The 21,690-nt window shown below is 48.5% G+C and overlaps 1 protein-coding gene across 2 annotated transcripts in view; it reads left to right on the top strand.

Annotated features, from left to right (window-relative positions):
* Nucleotides 1–20,018, top strand: part of RAI2 (retinoic acid induced 2) — an 82,084-nt gene extending 62,066 nt beyond the window's left edge. For both annotated transcript variants that reach the window (XM_075538697.1, XM_075538696.1), the window contains exon 2: nucleotides 18,033–20,018. In XM_075538697.1, the coding sequence (XP_075394812.1) occupies nucleotides 18,057–19,646 (1,590 nt within the window). In that variant the 5' untranslated portion in view covers nucleotides 18,033–18,056 and the 3' untranslated portion in view covers nucleotides 19,647–20,018. The remainder of the gene's footprint in view (nucleotides 1–18,032) is intronic.
* Nucleotides 20,019–21,690: the final 1,672 nt, after the last annotated feature.

Genomic DNA, 21,690 nt, shown 5'->3' with positions numbered 1-21,690 from the left:
ATGCTCCCACCACGATAACATACTTAATTTAAGATAAATGCCATAAGCAGAAGGACTTCAAAAGGCTCCCCAGCCTGAGATTCTTCCCAGTGTGCCTCCCGGCAGAGGGATGTTTTCTACAAAGGAGCATTCCAGACCAAAGGCTCCCTATTCCCAAGCTGCCAGAGGATCCCTCTCCACCCTCTTCTTCCTGCATTGTCGGGGTGCTTCTCAGGCTGTAGTTATTCTTATTATTTTTAGGCTGCATGCAGCTGATGACGAAGGGGTGTTTGTTTATGTGTTGTGTTTTGGTCCCTGAGTTAGAACAGATGATCGCCAGAAAAGAAACTCCCTGTGTGACTCAGCGCAGGAACATCTTGTACTCCAGCCAGCACAAACATGATGAAAAGGACTTTCGGGAGGACTCCCGTTATATCCCAACAACGAACACATTAGCCAAGCGGAGCATCTCTTGACCTTTGTGTGTGTGTTGGGAGAGAAAGTCCCCCCTGGCCTCCCCCTCCCCCCTGCCCCAACGCTCCTGACTTAGGGGCTCTTGAGTCACGTGCCTCTCAAGCAGATTTCCCTGCAGCCTGGACATTCTGAAGAAGGTTTTCATAGGGTCCTGGAAGGTGACGCTCCCCAGCAGAAGAAACATGAGGTCACAGTAGGCCCTGGCTAAAACTTTCTAGGGCATGGCGTGTAGAGCAGACACTGTTGATGTCCTGCCCATGCTCTTTCAGACTCACTTCTGTACAACAACGGCTGCTTTATGCAAATAACTGTGAGACTCTTGTGGAAGATGTTTGGCGGGAGGGGGGCTGGCTCCAGGAGCACATCAGCCCTGGAATGAAAACACATCCTGCAGGAGCACTTGTGACAGAGGGAGGCTGACGACTCTGGTTTCTGGGGTGTTTTACCTCAGTCCTCGCTTCCCAACACGGAAAGAATTCACGCAGCAGAAGCGCTTGTGTAGATCCAAGTACCTTTTATGAGGAAAAGGGAAGTTTCAGGCATTACAGTCTCAAAAAGTACACACTATCCCTGGAAAGCGCACAAGGATGCTCACTGACACCGCACGAGAGTTCTTGCTGAAGATGGCCATTTCCGGGGAGTGCGGAAAAAACACATGGAAGGAACACCAGATCAGGAGCTTGGAGCCAGTGGGTAGAACCAAGGGCAGGGCATCCCAAGAGAAAAAGGGCCCGGAGGTGCTTATGCACCTTACACGCAAAAATGATGTCACCCTCCACTTGCAGAGCACACCCCAACAAGAGACAGAAAGCATGGCCTTGACTGAGGCTGGAGGCTGGCTTTTATCCCCTCCTATCCCTGCTGGCTGGGGAAGCGTGCTTGAGGGTATCGGCTGACCTTATTGGCTGAGTTTAAGTGCACCTATGTCATAGCATGTCTCTGGTGCCTCGCATCTGTGTGGGCCCAGATTGGATTTTCCCATAGGTATCTAGTTAGTGCGCCTGCTCTCTTTCCAACCCCTTTATTGTAGCTAGCTTTCAAAGCCACATCCTAGTAGTTTCTAGCTTATCCACTGGGGTGACTCTGAAGCATTTGCTCTGCACTGATACCCAGTATCCCTCAGCAGAATTGAGTTCCACTTGCCCAAAATGGTAAGTAACTTGCTTAATACGTTTGCTTTCTTCCTCTGTCTTGTCTTACTGACTCCCTTCCAATGAAACTACTTTCAGCCGAAGCCTAGCCTCCGGGTCTGCTTCCAGGAAAACCCAAAGTTAGATAACTAATCTGTTGGATTCATCAAAAGCCAGCATACGGCCCACTTCTCCCCTCTCACCACATTCATCACCATATTGATGGTCATGAAATTTCTATTGAGGCACTGCAAGGTCCTTCATGTATGTACGTGTGTGTGCGTGCGTGCGTGTGTGAGATGAGTGAGAGAGAGAGAGAGACTTGTAGATTCAGAAAGTAGCCAGGTCATAAACTAAGGACAAGCTTGGACACTGCAGCTCTCTAGCCAGGAGATGCATATTCATGAGGAACATACTTATCCCCTCCTATCCCTACTGGCTGGGGAGGCGTGGTTGAGGGTATTGGCTGACCTCATTGGCTGAGTTTAAGTGCACCTGTGTGATGTCATGTCACTGGTTCCTCGCATCGTGTGGTTAGCAGCCCCACTATTAACTAATAGTACCACTCATGAGGGGTATGTTGGGTGAATCTATAAAGGAATGAATAATTAACTCATGTTCACTTCTTTTCCGAAGGGAATTAATTCATCGCATTAATTCTGATGCTTAAGGATTGAGATGTCACACATACACCCACTCCCACCACTGCCTTTAAAATTTTTTCAACTGCCTTTTAATAGAGCCTAGAAACTTAGTCGTGGTTATAGGCTCTTATTTCCATGGAAAAATCTCAACATGGTTAGGAAGTTTCCTTGTCATAATCAGTGTCTGAAATTCTCCAATTAAAGTTTCATTTCTTTGTCTAGAGTTTTATCAATGACTGAATTATGCTTATTATGCCAGCAAAGAAAGCACAATGCCTGAATTGTATCAATCAGACACCACAGTGTGAATGAGTTCATCAACATGTTTCTGAAAACCCAATTTGTATGAAAGAAATGGATTGCTAACTATCCAAGGGAGAGCAGGGGGAGGAAAACCTGAAGAGCAGGCACGGAAACTAGAGGAAACGTTTACAATTTTCCCAAGGGCTGACAGGTATTTCAACCATGTCACAAATGAATGTGCTTGCTGATTTTGAAAGCACTGGCGAATCTCTCCACAATTTTGGCTTGCCTTTTTACGTGCCTCTGTAGGACTGTCTAAGGGAGCCCTGGTGGCATAGTGGTTGTGAGCTGGGCAGGGATCCACAATGTCAGTAGTTTGAAAACACTGGCCAAACACCAAGGGTGAAAGATGAGGCTTTCTACTCCCGTAAAGAGCTACAGTCTCAGAAACCCACAGGGACAATATTACCTTGAGTCTATAGGGGTCACTATGAGTCAGCATCGACTCCATGGTACTGAGTGTTATAGGATTGTCTTGGTAGTACACTTGGTTAAATATCAGGCTGCAAAGTCAGTAGTTCAAACCCGCCAGCTGCTCCACAGGAGAACGATGAGGCAGTCTGCTTTCCTAAAGATTTATAGTCTGAGAAGTTTCAGTCCCACCTCTCCCTACACCACCCTGGACTGTTGTCACTCAATAGCATTGTCACTCAATAGCATCCGCTGTTGTCACTCAATAGCATCCCCTGGCCAGGTCAATAGTTTGGCCTCACTGTTGCCATTACAGCCTCCAAAAATTCAAACTAGCCACCATCCAGTCAATTCTGATGGATACTGACCCTATAGGAGAGCGTAAAACTACCCTGGTGGGTTTCTGAGACGATAAATCTATATGGGAATGGAAAATCTCATATTTCTCCCATGGATTGAATGGCTGGTGCTTCTGAACTGCTAACTTTGTGGTTAGCAGCCCAATGTATAGCGCGACGTATCACCAGGAATCCTCTTTCCTTGTTTTAGGCTCCTTTGACCTCTCCGGTTTCTCTGTTTTACCTCTTCCAGCTGAACAATCTCTTTATCATTTGGACTTACATTGTTGTTATTGTTGTCGTGCTCTATCGAGTTCATAGCGACCCTATGTACAACAGAAGGAAACATGATCCTAGCACTCTTTGCTGTTGGAGCCCATTGCTGCAGCCACTGTGTCAATCCATCTCATTGAGGGCCTTCCTCTTTCCCATTGATCCTCACTTTACTGAGCAGGATGTCCTTCTCCAGGGACCAGTTCCACCTGATAACATGTCCAAAGTGCATGAGACCAAGTCTTGCCAGCCTCGCTTCTAAAGAACAGTCCGGTTAGAGCTTGGACTTCTTCTTTCAGTGCTTTCAGTTCTTGATCATATGCTAACTCTTGAAATGAGTGAACATCAACGAATTCTTTCTGGTACAGGGACTGTGTACCTTCCATCTTTTTTCGATTCTTCCGGTATCGTTCAATACTTCGCTCATAGATCCTTCCAGATTGCAACTGACAGCTTGGGGTTTTTCTTCAATCCTTCAGCTTGAGAAATGCTAAGTATGTTCCTCCCTTTGGGTTTTCTAAATTCCAGGTCTTTGCAAATGTTATTATAATATTGTGCCAGGGGGTGAAGGGAGACACCGCACAGGGCAAGATATGACAAACTAATAATTTATAAATTATCAAGGGCTCATGAGGGAGAGGGGAGCGGGGAGGGAGAGGAAAAAAGAGGACTTGATGCAAAGGGCTTAAGTGGAGAGCAAATGCTTTGAAAATGATGAGGGCAAGGAATGCACAGATGTGCTTTATACAATTGATGTACGTATGGATTGTGATAAGCGTTGTATGAGTCCCTAATAAAATGTTTTAAAAACATAATAATGTGCCTTCTAGAACTATCCTTTGTTATACTTTGAAATCCCCTCTTCCCCCATTCACTCCTTCAACTCTTGCCTAATTACTTCAGAAAATCTTGTTTCTCTCTCCTTATTCTTCTCATTATCTCCTCGTCCACCAATTTCTTATTTGTGGTTCCTCTTATGAGTGAGAAAAATGACCCCCATCACTTTGATAATTAGGAGAGGAGGGCTACTTAGGTCCTCATGTCAAGTAGGCGGGACCTTATAGGATCTACATGATGCATAAGAACGATCACTGGTCACTTCAGAACCACTGGAAGTTCTCACACATCCACACTCAAGCTACGCGAGATGATAGCCATGTCTTCTTTCTCCCCAGCCTTCCAGCCGGAATGGTAAATGGAATTGCTTCTCACTGTGTTTAATTTCTAAGATCGCAATGGTGTTGCATGTTGTTTTAACTTCAAATGTCTAATCTTTCAGCTGTTTGCGGGGAGGTTGGTCGGGTTTTGCGGGCTGGCGTGGAGGCCTCATCATCAGGCATAGCAGTCATTTAAAACACCCTTTAAAGAAACAGGGCCGCACCTTTGGAGACGACTGTACCAACGCACCCAGATGAAAAGGGAGTGTGGGGGGCATGTGTAACGCTATCCCAGATGCTCAGAGGAAATGTGGCCCGTGGCTGTGAACCCGATAAAATGGCCATGATGATGACAGCGGCAATGACAAAGAGAATGGAGAAAAATTGATGATGATGATAATGACAGCAGCTATGATAGGAAGGATGAAATGGAAAAACTGATGACAAGGAGCGTGATGACAAGCATTTATTGAGCACTTTCCATGTGTTAAGCACGTGCCTAGATCATCTTGTTTTCAGCACATAGCATTTGGCTTCCTTAAATCCCATTTTACACAGAAGGAAACTGAGGCTTAGAACTAAATTGTTCAGGGCCATATTACTAGGAACCTTAGGCTGAGCTGAAATTTGAACCCAGTATGGTCTGGACTCCAAGTGTGTGTTCCTGAAAATTCTCACAGAGGCAGTGGAGCCCAGCACCCAGGAGGAGCAGAAGGGCAACATGTAAACTCTGGTCCTTTATACTTCAGTAATCTATACCCTTTCCTTCCACTGTCCCTTCGAAGGGGTCCCTTGAAGACCCCAAACAGTCCTTTTCCCAGAACAAAAATGTAACCTTCATGTCTCAATCGAATTAGAAGTGTTCTCTCGCCCAGAGAGAGTATTTCCCCCCAACTCCTTATTCTAAATGTAAGAGTTTTTGCTGTAGCTGCCCGGAAAATAAAACCCAAAACTTTCCTAAATCCTAACATTTTAAAATGCTAGACCCTGGCCGGAGGGAGGAGCGTCAGCAGTTTGAAACCACCAGCCAGTCACAGAGGGAAAAGGCCGGGTTTTCTACTCTCATGGCGGATTACCATCTTGGAAACTCGCCGGAGCGATTTGACCCTGTCCTATAGGGTTGCGATGGCAGGGAGTTTGGAAGACCCTGGCCCAAGACCTTAGATGGACCCTGTCCTCCTGAACAAGGTGGCCGCTCTGGCACCAGCATCTGGTGGTGTTTCGGGTGCTGGGTGTTGAGCGGAAGGCTTTGGTGCTTCGGCAGAAGGCAGAAAGGACACTCACTGAACCTCCTAGTCCACGGTCCACGTGACTGTCTCCTGTTGTGGATTCCCTTCAGGATTCCCTCCCATGTGTCTTCCGCCTGGCCCTGAGGCCGACCAAGACTTGAGGAGGGGACGTCGTGCCTCTAAGTGCTGAGTCAGCCCTTTCTGAACAATACGCCTTTCTTCTCTACAGTAGAATTAACTCCCCACAGCTGTTCGGAGACTGGCATTCTGCCTCGAGAGACTTACCCCTTTACCTGTGTCAGCGAGGGGGGCCAGGAGGCAGCCCTGTGAGGAGCCGACAATCCTGGTTGAAAACAGACTTGGTTAGCACCTTGGGTATTGAGTCAAGAAAGAGAGGAACGTGGAGAAACCGTATCAGGGTGGAGGGAGAGGAAATGCATGTCTGGCCCACAGCATCTTGATAAGGAATGAATAAATGAACGGATAAGAGTCCAGCGTGGCTGTAAGCCTTCACTCAGGCCCAGGACCTCCATTAGGGCCTCTGTGGACAGGATAGAAGTAGTTAAGACTTTCTTAACTGGAATTCTAAAAGCCAAGTTACCTCACATTTTCATTCTAGGTGAGAAAGGCACCAGGGAAATCCCATGGGACTCTTCCCACCAGTCTCACAGCTCTGGTGTTGTGGTAAAACGCAATGAAAACTCAAGGTCAGACGCTCTCTGAGCTTTAATGTTTTTCTGAGTCCTTGGTGAGGCCCAGGCATAATCTGAGACCTGCAGAGAGACCACTTAGTAGTTGTGTTTGGCATGCATTAGATTCTTCATCGTTGCTGTGATGTCTTCTACCACACGCTTACCCTGCTGTGGGGAGTTTGGTCCAAAGAGGGACAACCCGTCCTCTGAAGGAAGCCGCAGGTTTCCATTCTGTCTCTTTTCCTGCTCACCTTGCCTCTCCCTCGTCTTGGGTAAGAAGTCACTACGTGTTCCCCAACCTCTCTCTTGCTCTTCACCACGTTTGGTTTCCATGACAACTGCTTCCCCCAGCCCCCTACAGGGGCAGTTGGGAGGAGAGGAAGCAAAGCCTCAGTGGTCATGGAACCGAACCAAACTCACTGCCCTCCAGGCAACCAGCACTGACTGTGGGGTTCAAAGACTGTAACTGTTGACAGGAGGAGAAAGCGAGTCTTTCTCCCACAGACCTGCTGGATTTTGAACTGCCAACCATGATGGTCACAGCCCAACCCATAACCACTGTGGCACCAAGATGTACAGGGAAGTAGGCCAAGAAGATCTCCCAAGCCGGTTCTGCCGTTCTGTCTGCTCCTTTCTTCTCTTTTTGGTTTGAGATGAACTTATTTGTCACTAAAGATTCCAAGTCCATTTCAATTTTATTTTTTCTCCCCTTTTTTTTGGGTCTTGTTTTTAATTCACTCAAACCACTATTAAGATTTCAGGCATAAGTAATCTAGAGGGCTTAAATTTTGTCGGGGCTGGGCGGGAGGGGGTGGTTAAAGAATCCTATATATGTGTATTACACACCCCATCTCAAGAAATGAAATCAACAGGAATACCGTTACACTTTCCATTTACCCACCCCCCCACCCACTTGCTGTTGCTCATGCTTTGTTCAGTCTCCTCCCTCCCTCCAATTTTCCTTGATCAGCCACACCTTGCCCATCCTCATAGTCCCTTCCATTCTTCCTAGACCATTTCCCAGGGGCCTGGTTTGAATCCTGCCTAGCCAGCCCATTCTCATGGGCCGCCTGGGGTGACTTTCCAGAAATAGCTCATGTTATAGATAAAGGAAAACCATCTCAGGGACATCAAACGAATTCCCCACAGCCATGAAACATCCCCATATGTCTTGAATCTCATCTCTTCTACTTCACTGATTCTAGGGTGTATTTCTTCTCTCTCTCTCTCTCTCTCTCTCTCTCTCTCTCTCTCTCTCTCTCTCTCTCTCTCTCTCCTCTCTCCTCTCTCCTCTCTCCTCTCTCCTCTCTCCTCTCTCTCTCTCTTTCTCTCTAACCAGTCTCCTCACCCATCGAACCCTTTGGAGTGAGTTTATGGGTTAGAACCATTCCATACCTTTTGGTGTTTGACGCCGGTTATAATAGAGATGTAGCAAGGGACCCTTTCGGAACTCCCAGCTACCTGATTCTGCGGATCCCAATGACAGCATGTGAGACCCAGCTGTCCCTCAGCATCCCCTGGAATGTGCCTCTGAGACTATGAGTTGAGAGAATGTGGTGTGGGAGGAGGGAGGTCTGGGGGTGAGGGGATGCTATGTGACCTTGTTACAAGGACTTTAACTTTCGAGCCTCAGCTTTCTTGTCTGAAAAATTGAAGTGTGGTGGTGGCGCTGGTGACTTTATGACTTATTCAGGCATGAGAAGTTTAGAAGTCTCACTGGGCCTTGAGAATGTCATCACTCCTGATGAACTGTAATATTTTTTCACTCTTTCAGTCCTAACAGGAAAAAAATTGAACATTCCCTTAAGAGCTTTATAGTTATTTATTATCCAATTATTTACAAGTCCTCTCTATTTATCTGGAGCCCTGGTGGCTCTGTGGTGAGGTGTTAGGCTGCAATCCCCAAGGTCAATACTTCGAAACCACCAGCTGCCCCAAGGGAGAAAGACGATGTTTTCCATTGCTGTGAAGAGTCACAGTCTCAAAAACCCACAGAGCCAGTTTTACCCTGTCCTACAGGGTTGCTATGAGTTGGTAGCGACTCGATGGCCGTAAGGAAAGAGGACAGCTGCTTCTTGATGGCATATATTAAGGGGGGCTTCCAAATGTTCCTGGGAAAAGTCCCCTATATTTTAGCTGTTTTCCCTAAACCTTTTGAAGTCCTCTTGCTGTATATCAGGGGTGTCCAACTCAATTAAAACTCGGGCCAATTGGTGCAGTAGGCAAGATTCATGCAGGCCATATCACACTTACACATTTTGTTAAATTTATATTTTGAAGTGAGGATCAGAAATATGGATAGGATAATTAAATCACTATATAATTGCTTTTATTTAAACATTTATTTTATTTTATGTATTTATAAAACTAAAATTATTCTTTTTTACCCAAAACTTGCCAGCGCTTTCCTCCTACTAGTTTTCCAATATCTGGATTCAAAGACTGAGAACAGATAATCTTCATTAAGGCAGATTGATGTTTATCAGTTAATCTTGATCTATATGCCTTTTTATTTCATTTCATGACGGAAATAGCTGCTCACACAACAACTTCCCTCTAAACATGGTAACTAGCGCTGCCGCTAGGTATGATTTATAACAGCACAACCCAGAGTGCTCTTTTTAACCTTTTTGGTGTTGGGATCTGTTTACATTACGTGAGAGTAGCGTGTTTAGGCATGTCCACAGGCCCCCCAGAAGAGGCACTGGGCCACGTCTTCAGTGGTTAAAGGGTTAACGAGGGAATTGTGTGTAAGGTATTGCCTCGAACTCTCCTAAGCGCTATTTTCTTCCTAACATTTTTTCTATTTCATTTTATTTCAGAGTATCACAGGCCACAAAAACAAACAAACAAACAAACTTCAAGGGTCGCATGTGGCCCGCGGGCGGCCAGGTTGACAATCCTGGTGTATATAAAATGAGGGGAGGGGGCGGAAATGGGCCCAGCAAGGATGGATGAGCTGATAGGCGGAACAGAAAGGAACGTTTCATGCCACACCCACAGATGACGTCAGCCTGCCGCCTCCGGGAGACCTTAGAGTACTCTGATGTCCAAGGCTAGTTTACCATGTTCCCGCCACCTCTCACAGAAAGATCCATGACCAGATCAGGTCAGAGCTAAGATTCAGACTCGGGCTGCTTAGGAAGAACTTTATCCCGCTCCTCTGCTCACCCCCATCTTTATGAAGGTTGGAGCCAGTCGCAGTCACATGGCCATGGCTGCTCCAATAGATGCTTTAACACTTTGGGGAACTCATTTCAAAAACTGATTGGAGTGGTTGTATTCCTTTTGGAGGGCAGTGTGTACCTTGGGATGGAAAAGGCAACCTACCAGAAGGCGAGCAACTTATGTGGTGTCTTCTGTACATTTTAACCAATCTGTGGTCATTATGTTCACAGCTTCGGGAGAAAGGTCCAGTGCCGATGTTTAAAGCTTAGAAAATTTACTCGCTGGGGCAAGTAATTGACAATTATTACATCCTGCGGGAAGAGAAAAACCTTTTTTTTTTTTTTTTACACAGTTGGAATTACTTCTTAGATGTTTGGTGCAGCTCAGGTCCCGGCATGTTGCATTAAAAGACAAAAATGATGCTTTTCTCCTTTGGCGCATAGTGTGTGGCTGGCGATTTGTATACAGGATCAGATCAATCATTGAGGATGTCGTTTAAGAACTGACTCAGAATCAGAAAATGGACTCAAGGTTGGATGGCATTGGCAGAGGGGCAGGTTTCTCGCAGAGGTCCCTGGGAGTCAGCCAGAATCTTTTGAGCTCCTCCTGAGGCAAGGAGAATGTAGAGAGAAGCTGTTTTGTGTGAGTCCAGGTAGACTAGAGAAACAAATTCATAGACCCTCGTATGGGTATAAGAAAGAGCTTTATATAAAGAGTAACTGGGCATTAAAGAAACTTCCCAGCCCAGTTCAGATCAAGTCCAATATTAGCCCATATGTCTGATACAGATCTATAAAGTCTTCAGACTCATGAAACACATGCAATGATGCCAAATGCAGGATGATCACAGGCCAGTGGGTAGAAAGTCTTTGGATTCAATGGCATCTCAGTGCTGACAGGGTTCTCCACGTTGCTTCTCCAGCTCAGGCTCTAGATTAGGGTGCTAGCATGTCTTATCAGGTGCAATGTCTCCCGGGGAGTTAGCAGAGATAAAGAGCATCTCCTACCTCCAAGGAGGAATAATGGAGTTTCCAGAATTCTCAGGAAAAGACCATGCTCACACAGAGGCCTCAACGTGATTGACAGGTTAACCCCCACCCATTCACTCTTAATTCTTTTCAAATTGACAAATGATTGTATAACTCCCCACAAGAGGAGAGGTGGTAGAGAGGGAAGGTGAGGGAGTTCAAGGTGATGATGGCTCTCATCTTTCCGGGGAAGGAATCAGCAGTTGCTGAGATGCGAACTGCACATGAGAAACACCATGGGAATATTCCACAACCCCAATGCCTGGGCTGAACCCCAGACAATTGAAATCAGAATCTTGGGAGTGGCCCCCATCATCAATAAACTTGAAAGCCCCAAAGCAGTTCTATTGTGCAGCCAAGCTTCAGAATGGGTGCTAGTTCAGGTCTCAGACCTTGATGTGCACTTGAAGTCCCTGGTCAATGCTGCTGAAATGCAGGCTTGGGTTTAGCAGGTCTAGGCTGTGGCCTGAGAATCTACATGTCCAGACAACTTCCAGGGGATGCTGTTTTGAGCAACTCCCCTTTGTCATGAAGTCAATTCCAACTCACAGCAACCCAGGAGGGCAGAGTGGAACTGCCCAGAGAGTTTCCAAGACTGCTGTCTCTACCAAAGCCGACTGCCACGTCTTTGTCCCACGGAGCTTCTGGCTGGGCTCAATTGACAACCCAATTTTGACCTGAAGTAACTGATAGCTGCCTATAAAACCAAACTCATGGTCATCCAGTCAACTTCAACTCATAGCGACCCTATAGGAAAGGTTAGAACTGCCTCCCCTGGGGGGGGGGGTGTCCAAGATAGTAAATATTTTGGGAGTAGAGAGTCTCATCTTTCTCCAGAGGGGTGGCTGGTGGTTTTGAAGTACTGCCTTTGCGGACTATTCCACCAGGACTCTTCTCGCTGCTTATAGGCTCCACAGAAAACAGCGTTATTGATATTTACAATTGGAAAATACATATCTTGAAGTAATTTCATATATATAATACATATATTAATGTTTTAGAGAAATTTATCTTGATAGAAAAACCGAGAGGAGGCTAAGAGCCTTGGAAGAGGAGAGCAGACCACATCTGCAGCTTGTTGGGGCCGAAGAGGTATCCTCAGGGCCTGAACTGGCACAGAGATGTTGAGGCCTGCACTAGAGCTTACTAGTGCAGGAGGTGGGATCTGGCCTCATCCAGGTCAGCTCACTGGAGTCAGTTCCTGTAAGGCTGAGGGAATCTCCTCAGTGACCTCACTCAGGGAGTCCCACCTTCCTCCTAGGGCACCAGAGCAAGCCTTGGCCCCCTGGCTTGAGTTTCTATGTGGTGGAAAACCTTTTCCCCAATGGCCCCACAGGTATCCAGTTCTACATTTCCTGAGGGACACCGGGCCCTCGGTTCCAAGGGACTCATGTCGAGCAAATGCTTTCACTTCATAAAATACAATTAGGCCAAGTTCTAGAAGGTGATGTGGGCTGTTGAGAGGGAGCTCCCAGCATGCCCTAGAACTTCTGTTGGAATTCACAACTCAGGAGCCAGGCTTGGTCCGAGGTGGTTCCAGGAACCTAAGTCAGTATGGTAGGCACAATGCCTTTCAGCGCTTACTTTAGGGGCAGATGGTGCGGAGACCGGTCTTCAGGGAGTGTAGATACTCCACCAGGACTGCGACCCCTAGTCTGTGGCTGAAGGCATTGGGGGTGAAGGTATCAGGCCTATTTATTTATTTGTTTGTTTGTTTTGTGTGTGTGTGTGTGTGTGTGAGAGAGAGAGAGAGAGAGAGAGAGAGAGAGAGAGAGAGAGAGAGAGAGAGAGAGACTGGCTGTTAACTGTCCACAATGAGGAACCAGATGGACTCTAGGACCTAGACAATAGTCTGAATTATCTGAACGGTCAAATGTTTTCACTTTGTAAATTAAGTCGGAGATGAGTCATCATTATGAAATGCTCCTCAGTGGAGTGAACTGCAGGCCTTCTATAAGACTCTCCAAGGGGAAGGTTTCAGAGGCAGAGGGGCTGGGCAAGGCCTCATTAAGAAGTAGGCACTGGGCAGGGCAGGTCACTAACCAACCAATGGGGTTTGGGGCCCAAGGTCAGCTTCTTCTTATCAGCATAACTCTTCAAGTGGAAAACAGTGCAAATACCATTTTCCTGTAACTTCCTGTTTCTAAGAGTGTGAATAAAACAACACAGGAACCCAAGATGAATTCATTCCTACCCTCCCTTCCTCGAGCTTTTCATGTCCCTGTCTGTGGCTTTATCCGAGTTTCCCATAGGCCAGAGGGAGGGAGGGAGGGGGGTTCACCTCACTGCCCCTCCCATGGTCCCAGTGGGCCTGGCCTTCTACTCTTTCTGTAATAGAGCTGTGGTGATCTCTGTAATAACTGGCCTTCCTAGGTCTCGTTTATTTTCATCTGTTGGGGGGGGGGGAGACTATCAGGAAATGGTTAGAAATACTGTAATTCTTTAATGTCCCTTCCAGCAGTGATATACCACGTGACTATAAATGGTGGGGGGGGCAGGGGGGAGGGGCTGTGACAAGAAGCTGAGGATGAAAGCACCAGACTCCAAAGGCTGTGGTAGTCATCCATTCGTTCAGAAAGACTTCCAAAGCAACTTCTCTTCACCAACTACCTTGCCCAGGTCACTCAAAACTCACTACCATCGAGTCGATGCCAACTCATAGCGACCCTATAGGACAAAGGAGAACCACTCCTGTGAGTCTCTGAGATGGTAAAGGAATAGAAATCCCTGTCTTTCTTCCACAGAGTGGCTGTTGGTTTTGAACTGCTGACCTTGAGGGTAACATCCCAATGAGTAACGACTACGCCACCAGTGAACTGGGATGCAATGATGAGGAAATGAGATGGCCTGTCCTTGTGCAGAAACAATATGCAATCCCAGGATGGGATAGAAGGATGGGGATGAGACTAGGGCAAGTGGAGGCCCTGAGGGAGCAGAGTGGGGGCAGGAAGCTATCTCAGAGGGCAGATGAGCAGAACTGGCTGAGTGAAAGCAGAGCCGGTAGAGCAGTGGTTCTCTGCCTTCCTCATGCCACGACCCTTTCATACAGCTCCTCATGTAGTACCGACCCCCCAACCACGACATTTTTGTTGCTACTTCACTGTCATTTGGCTACTGTTATGAACCTTCGTGTAAATATCTGATGTGCGGGACGTATTTTTATCGTTACCAGTTGAACATAATTAAAGCATAGTGAATAATCACAAAAAATATGTAATTATATATTGTAAAATATTTTCGTGTTTTCTGAGACCCCTGTGAAGGGGTCGTTTGACCCACAGGTTGAGAACCGCAACTATAGAGCATTGGAGTTTGGGATAATTAGATTTTTGTCAAAATTAGACAAGGGGGAACAAGTAGCCCTTCTATGGCCCCACAATGAATTATCCAAGACCAGATCTTGCCCCAGACAGTCCCTGCCCATCTGCCCTGAACCCTGAGACTCCCTGCCCCCACCCCAGCCCTATCCAGCCCAGGTGTGACTCCCCTGTCTCTTAGAAGGGCCTGGCTTTTCTCCAGGAGGAGAGAGAGCAAGCCAGAGGAAATCTGAATGAGGCCGGTGAGGACAAGGACCGCCATGATCAGAGAAAGTTCTGGTTCTGAATTCACGCTGGTCCTGAGACTCCTCAGTGGAAGACGCCAGGACACGTTGGGTGCCGTCTTTGGGTTTCCTGTGGGCGCAGGGTTATCCAGCTGCGAGCCCGTGCTCCTCATCAAGGCTGCATCTGCCCGGTATGGCAGCCTCCCTTCCTGGCTTCCTTTCGGCCTCCCTCCAGGCCCTCCCAAGGGAGAGATGGCAGCCGTCCGGGTCACCCCTCTTCCCCAGTTCGCCAGTCCCATCAGTCAGCCGGGGGAAGGAGGAGAGGAAGGTGACCCACATACCCAGATTGCTTGTCCCCCCCCCACCTCCCATGCTCATGGGGCGGAGGAGGAAAGCGTGACCTCCTTTAAACCCATGAGAAAATGTTTTGTAAAACCCAAACAAAACATGCTCTGATGAAATCACGCCCACTTGGTGTGAGGCTTTGTCGGTGGCTCTTGTGACACTCATTGGTTTGAAGAGGTTCCCTAGCCCACCCCTTATCCCCGCTAATAAGCAGCTTTACTGTGGAGGGAGGAGGATGGGCTGCCACCTTCTCTCCAGTCATTAGCTGCCTTCTCAGCTCATCCTCTGGGAAAGAGAGTTGCCCTTTGAGCTTGCACTTCATTAGTGGGTTTGTATTCTCAGGGCAGCGCTGCGGCTTCCAGGGCTGGCTCCTGCGTGGCGGCGCTGGCTGTGGACTCCGAGTTCAAGGGGGGTCTGCGGTTTGGTTGGATAGCAATGGGGAGGCGGTGCAGAGACCGGAGGACATCAATGGGGGTATGATGAAGTAGGGGGGGCTCCTCTGCTTCCTCGGGTCTCGTGTCACTCCTGTTGGGCCACGGTGCTTTGTCAATGGTGGAAGAGGTGCCCTGCTTGTCTCCACAGGCTTTCCATCCAGGTCAGCTGGGGAGTCAGGCAGGTCCAAAGCTATCAGGTCCAAGGAGGCAAAAGTGAGTCTCTGGGCCCAGGCTGCCCTTTCCTTTTGCTTCAGGACTACATCCCAGCAGGGCCTGCTTTCCAGCTGGCCCCGACTCTCTTCCCAGAGGCCCGGAGACACCTGCGGGGATCTATCTGCCTCCCTGTAACTCGTGGGGGTGATGGGTCCTCCCACCCACGTGACATCTGCCTCAGGAAGGCAGGCTAGGGGTGGGGGTAAGCTGGAAGTAGGTATCACCTATGGCCACTTGGGGCTGCATGCTAAGGTACAGGAACTCTGGTGATCCTTCAACATCTTTCCCAGTGAGGAAGGCAGAGGAGACTCCTAGTGGGGACCCCAAACGAAACAAATGGTTTCAGCACATTTGCGGGAAAAGTCACGGTTGCCACTTTCCAAGAATCTGACCCCCAGTGCTCTCCCGTGCACACTTCTGAGGCCACTTCACATACACTGGGGTGGATGAGAGACTGGGGAGGGTATGGAGGTGGGGGCTCCCCACCTCCCACCCAGGAGGAGTCTGGGATCAAACCAGGGATGTCCTCCCACCTTCCTGGAACCTTAAATAGCGACTTAAGCTTCCAGTGGAATCCGTTTTCTCATCAGTAACATGAGGAGATGTTGCATGGATTGAGTGAGATTGTCCATGGAAAGCGCTCAGTGGGTGGGGCTGGAATATAGGGAATGCTCAGCCAGTTGTAAACCGTGCTGTCTGCAAGAGGTGCCTGTTTCTAACTGTGAGCAGGAGGGTTGTGGCTGGGCAGGGAAGGGAGCAAGGCTTGGCCGGTGGAGACAGGGATGGAGTTGGCACCCAAACTGAAGGTTGGCTGCGGGTGGAGGTCGAGAAGCATCCAGAAGCTTGAGCATCCTACAGTCACAGGAAGTCCAAAGATGATACAGAACAGGTCCTGATTTTTCCCACTGACCTCTGGGGCCGGGCTGCCTTCGCTTGGCATGGATGGCCACCAGAGCCTTCTGTGGCCATTGCTGCCCTTGTCCTCACCAGCCTCACCCAGCTTACCCCACCTTGAGGGCTCTGGTCACTGCTGAAAAGCCCCATTGTTGAGGTCCTCAGGGCTATGTGGTAGTGGCCGACAAAGCTTTGTCTTGCTGGTGTGATCCCTACCCAGATATACCTTTGGTGCCTTCTCGTGCTAACCAAATCTCTCTCATCGAAGGCACGTGCCCGCACTAGATGAATCTTCGCAAAAGCAAGAACTTCGCGGGTCCCACTCTTGAGAGCGTCTCCAGCCCCCAACAAAGTGCTGACACGTCTATTTGCTGGACAGGCAAACAAAGGAAGGAATGTGTGCTGTTAGAGGCATTCCCGCTTTCTGGGCTGGGTCAGGGAGCACTCGTCTTTGGGAAGACCCAATCCGTTAGGCTGGGACAAGCCCCCGTAACCTCCCTGCGGATGGGGAACCTCCCTGCTGCCTGCCCACGGGGTGGGGGGTTCTTGGTAAGCAGGGGGATATTGGGCCTGTTGTGGCTCCCAGAGGCACTGTACCCATAGGGAGCCATGCTCCCAGAGTCTTCCTGAGAGGCATTGCCACGCACCCTGCCAAGAGCATCATCTGTCAGGCATTCTCCACCAAGTTGTGTGCACAGCATCCTGCTCATTCCCTCCCTCCGTTCCTTCTGCTTCACAGAAACTCCTGGCTCTGTGCATCTGACACGTTCGGAGAGGCTGGCAGTCTTGCCGGAGTTGTTCTTTTGTTCAAGCTGTCTTCCTGTAGCCGGGCCGAGTTTGTTTGTTTCCAAGTCAGTGGTGCTCTGAGCTGCCTCTCTCCATCAGCAGTCGGAGCCTGTGTGCGTGACATGGAGGTGGAGGAGAAGAGGAGATGGCCAGAGGACTCTAGTCCTCACTAGGTCCGACAGCAAAACCGATGACTGTCTATTTCTCATTGAGCCCCATCCGAACTCCAGGGCTGCACACGCCAAGGCCCTCTGGTCTCTCCGGAGGTAATCAGATGTCTGGGGAGGTACCCTGGACATCAAGTATGCTTCTCACAGCGTTGACGATTGCTTTTACCCACCAAGGTTCCATCTCCCCAGCCCTCATCTGGAGAGAAGTTCAGGGAAGCCGCGAGGCAAAAACAGAAGAGCAGCTTTGGGGTCGGGGTGGGGTCAATGCCAACTGGGCCCAAGGGTCATTCTTCGCCCTCATCAACCTGCTCCAGGGGGTGGCATTTCCTTTGGCTGGGAGCAAAGAGGACTTCATCAGCAGGTGGCAGACAGGGGGCAACCAGGACCACATTTGGGTTTGTACACTGTCCAGCTCATGAAAGCAGTTTTAGGCTGCTTATTTGAACCGAAACATATGAAATCTCCTCATATCTTAAGTGTCTCGTACTACCACATGGAATGCAACTTTGTTTTTGTGGAAGGCTTAACCATATAAGCTGAGTATTTGACTGAAAACTACTCTTGTTTAACCTCACTTAGTTCTTTCTTCGTGACATCATCTGTGTTAAATAATCGTCTGTTAAATTGGAGCTCTCTGCCCACCGCTGCTGATGCGGGTGTATATATTAGACCCCATCTATACTGGCTATGTATACAGAGAGAGGTGGGTTGTGCTCCCCGGTTGACTAAGATATGGAAACTTTTTAAAGATGGGGCGAGCACACGTAAGGCCATGATAAATATTCTCTTGAGGAGGACTCAGACGATGTGTTCTGTGTTGCAGGCCAAGTGAGCTCAGCACCAAGTGATGGACAACCTACAGGCCCAGAACCTCGCCATGGACTTGGCCGACTCCCCTCCTGCCTTGGCCAATAACAGACTGGAGAATGGGATGGCCCAGCTGATCACCACCGAGGCCTGGAACATCAACTCCACTGACCTGGTAAAGAAGGCCCTGGTCACCGTGCCAGCCCCATCCATGCTCAACCCCCCTGCCGAGTCACAGAGCGGCATGGCCCTGAAGGTGGCAGCCACCGTGCTACAGCCCCTGTGCCTTGGGGAGAGTCCGGTGGTGATGCCCATTCACATGCAGGTGGAAGGAAGCTCTGCACCCGAGCTCAACCCCAATGCCAATGCCACCTACGTCATGACCGCGCAAGGCCCGGTTCAGCTGCCCGTGGTCCTGGAGCAGCATGTCTTTCAGCACCTCAACTCCCCACTGGTCCTGCCGCAGGAGGGCCCCTGCTCCTCCAGTGCCATCCACAACAACCTCTTCCCGGGAGCCGAAGACCCCGAGGTACAGCCTCAGCTCCTGGACCTGAGGCTCCCCAGCCAGCCCCAAGAGCCCACACTGCCCTTTGAAGCTGTGCTCCAGAATTTGTTTCCCACCCAGGGCGCTCTCGGTCCCCCGCCCTGCCAGCCTCCTCCAGGCTATCCTTCTGTGTCCCCCCAGACCTTTAACTCCCCCTTGACACCGCTGGTCCCACCGGCCACCCTCTTGGTGCCCTACCCTGTGATCGTGCCCCTGCCAGTGCCGGTCCCCATCCCCATCCCCATCCCAGTGCCTCAGAGTTCCGAAGCCAAGTTCAGCCCCAGTTTCCCCAAGCCAGCATCCTCCTTCAGCCTGCACCCCTTTAAAGGTCCCCAGACCACTCTGGAAAAGGAAGAACTGAAACCCTTTGACTTCCTCCACCCCAGAGAGTATTTCCAGCTGAGCCGCCACACGGTCATCAAGATGGGGAGTGAGAATGAGGCCCTGGATCTCTCTATGAAGTCGGTGCCCTGGCTCAAGGGCAGCCAAGGCAGTCCCCCAACCTGCCAGGAAGATACAGTGCTAGACCTATCGCTGGCAACCCATCGGAAAGTTGAGCCTCCCCCAGAGCCCCTATATGACAGCCGCATGTTAGTGGGCAGCCCAGGCTACCCCTCAATGGAGAAACGTCCCAGTGGCATGGAAATGCCCTTCCCGATTGCTACATCCCACGCAGCTCCCACCATGATGGAGAACTGCATCAGTACTCACGATGTCCCCGAGATGCGGAGCCAGCCCAAGCACACCAGTGGCGAGCTCAAGGCCGAAGATAGCATGGAGATTGTTAGTGAGTCCCAGGCAGCCAAGGTCATTGTCTCTGTCGAAGATGCTGTGCCTGCCATCTTCTGTGGCAAGATGAAAGGCCTCTCGGGCGTGTCCACCAAAAACTTCTCTTTCAAAAGAGAAGACGCCATGCTGCAGGGCTACGACATCGCTAACCAAGGCGAAGAGGCCATGGAAAACACAGAGCCCCTTAGGAAATCGGTAAAGAACCGGAACATAAAGCTAAAGAAAGTGAACTCCCAGGAAATCCACATGCTCCCCATCAAAAAACAACGGCTGGCCACCTTTTTCCCCAGAAAGTGAAGAATGGCTTTTTAAAATTTTTAGGATTATCATATGGGGGAAGGTGCATTGGTTTTATAAAAAGGCATTTAAAACAAATTATCTTTGTTAATTATTTCGGGGAGTAGTGGGGCAGAGGGGGCGACAAAGCGGCTCTAGAAGCCTGTAAGCTAGGATCGTTTTCTTTTTTTAATTGTTGACTTTTCACAAATGAATAAATAAGAGCAACCTATTTTTCAAGCAGATTGCACATTTTTTGCAGCTTTAATGGAATATTGGGTGAATCAGAGGGGGTAAAAAAAAGCTATTTTCATTGCCACAAAGTGCTTTGATGATGTAATACCTAATAAAGGGTAGGATGAATATTTCACAATAAATGTTTGTTTGCACTAATTGGCTGCTGTTTTTTTTATCATTTGTGCATATCTTCTTTTACTAGGATGGTTTGACCCCCAAGTCTGTCACTTATAAAGCACTACAAGTTATCGCCTGGTGTATTGGACAAAGAACAATAAGGGTACTGTTAGTGTCCATTGACCCATGGTGACCCCTTGTGTGTCAGAGTGGAACTGCGCTCCCTAGGTGTCGTAGACATCTAGTGCAACTGTAACAGAAGTACAACAGGTGGATAGCTTTAACAAACAGGTTTTCTCACAGTTTCAGAGGCTCAAACTCACTGCCATCCCTAGCATTCTGACCCCAAACTACAGAGTAGAAATGTCCCTGTGGGTTTCTGATACTATAACCCTTTACAGGAGGAGAAAACTTCGTCTTTCTCCCCTTTTGGAGGCCAGAGGATCAAATTTCAGGCACCAGCTCTGAGGAGGGCTTTCTCTGTGTGGGCTTTGTCTTTTGGGCTTCTGCTTTCTGGTTCCTAGGAGATGTCCATGTGGCTTTGGCATCTTTCTTCCTCCAGGTCTGCTCTCTTTTCTCTCTCACAGGAGATGAACTCAAAACGCAGCCTGTACTAATCCTGACTCATAACATAATGGAAATTCTTTTCAAAATGAGATATCTAGTCATAGAATTTATGACACAATAGGCTTTTCCGTGGATTATTTTTCAGAATTAGATTGCCAATTCTTTCTGAAGGCCCTCTGTCTGCACTCAAACTTCCAATCTCTCTGTTAGCAGCCGAACATTTAACCTTTAGCACCAGCCAGGGACTATTTTGCCACCATAAAAGGAGGCTTTGGAATATGAGGGGTGCTCAAAAAACACCAATTGCACTGGGCAGAATGGAGCTGAGTATTTGACTTAAAAATACTCTTGTTTAACCTCACAACAGTTTCTGCAGCCTTTTTCCCTAGCAGGAAAGAAAATTTCACAGCCACACCCTGTTCTCTTAAATCGACCATCACAAAAAGCGAAGTTTGAATGAAACTGCTTTTACAAAATAATTCACTGTGACCAAAGAGAACCTTCCCAGGTGATGCCACTGGGTGCACTAACTCAGAGTGAGTTGCTACATGCTTGCCTATCGGGAAAATGCATACCACCAAAGCTCCACTCTGTTGAATACAGCTCACACGGACAGTGCTATGAGAAAAACACGAGGGCACGAGTGTTTTTTTTTTCATTTCCAAAAAAATGAAATGTCGATTGATGACCAACCTCATTCTAGATGTTCATCGGTTTCCTGAACAGATGACAATGTTGACTTCTAGTGCATTTGGAGTTCATTCCACCAGGTCAGACTGTTCATCAAGTTTTCTATTTAGAGGTTCTGGAAAGATTGCGTAACAGTGTGCGACAAAAAGGCATGATTTGTGGCAGATGGAGGACTGGTTTGCCACCATGACAATGCACCTGATCACGCAGCCATCTCAGTGTGCCCCATGCACCTTACTCACCTGACCTTGATCCCTGAGACTTCTTTTTGTTTCCACAAATGCAGAGGGACATAGAAGAACAGCAATTTGAGGACGTAGAAGGGGTGAAGAAAAAAATGAGGGAGGTGCTGTCAGCCATACAAACATATGGGTTTGAAAAATGTTTCCAAGAATGGAATCGCAGAGTTGACACATGTATTAAGTGTATTGGAGAGTACTTTGAAGGTGATATG

Source organism: Tenrec ecaudatus, chromosome X (genome assembly GCF_050624435.1).
Source record: "Tenrec ecaudatus isolate mTenEca1 chromosome X, mTenEca1.hap1, whole genome shotgun sequence".
In the NCBI taxonomy this organism is placed as follows: Eukaryota; Metazoa; Chordata; class Mammalia; order Afrosoricida; family Tenrecidae; genus Tenrec; species Tenrec ecaudatus.
The sequence above is the reverse complement of the archived record's forward strand: the minus strand, read 5'-3'. Positions and strand labels throughout refer to the sequence as shown.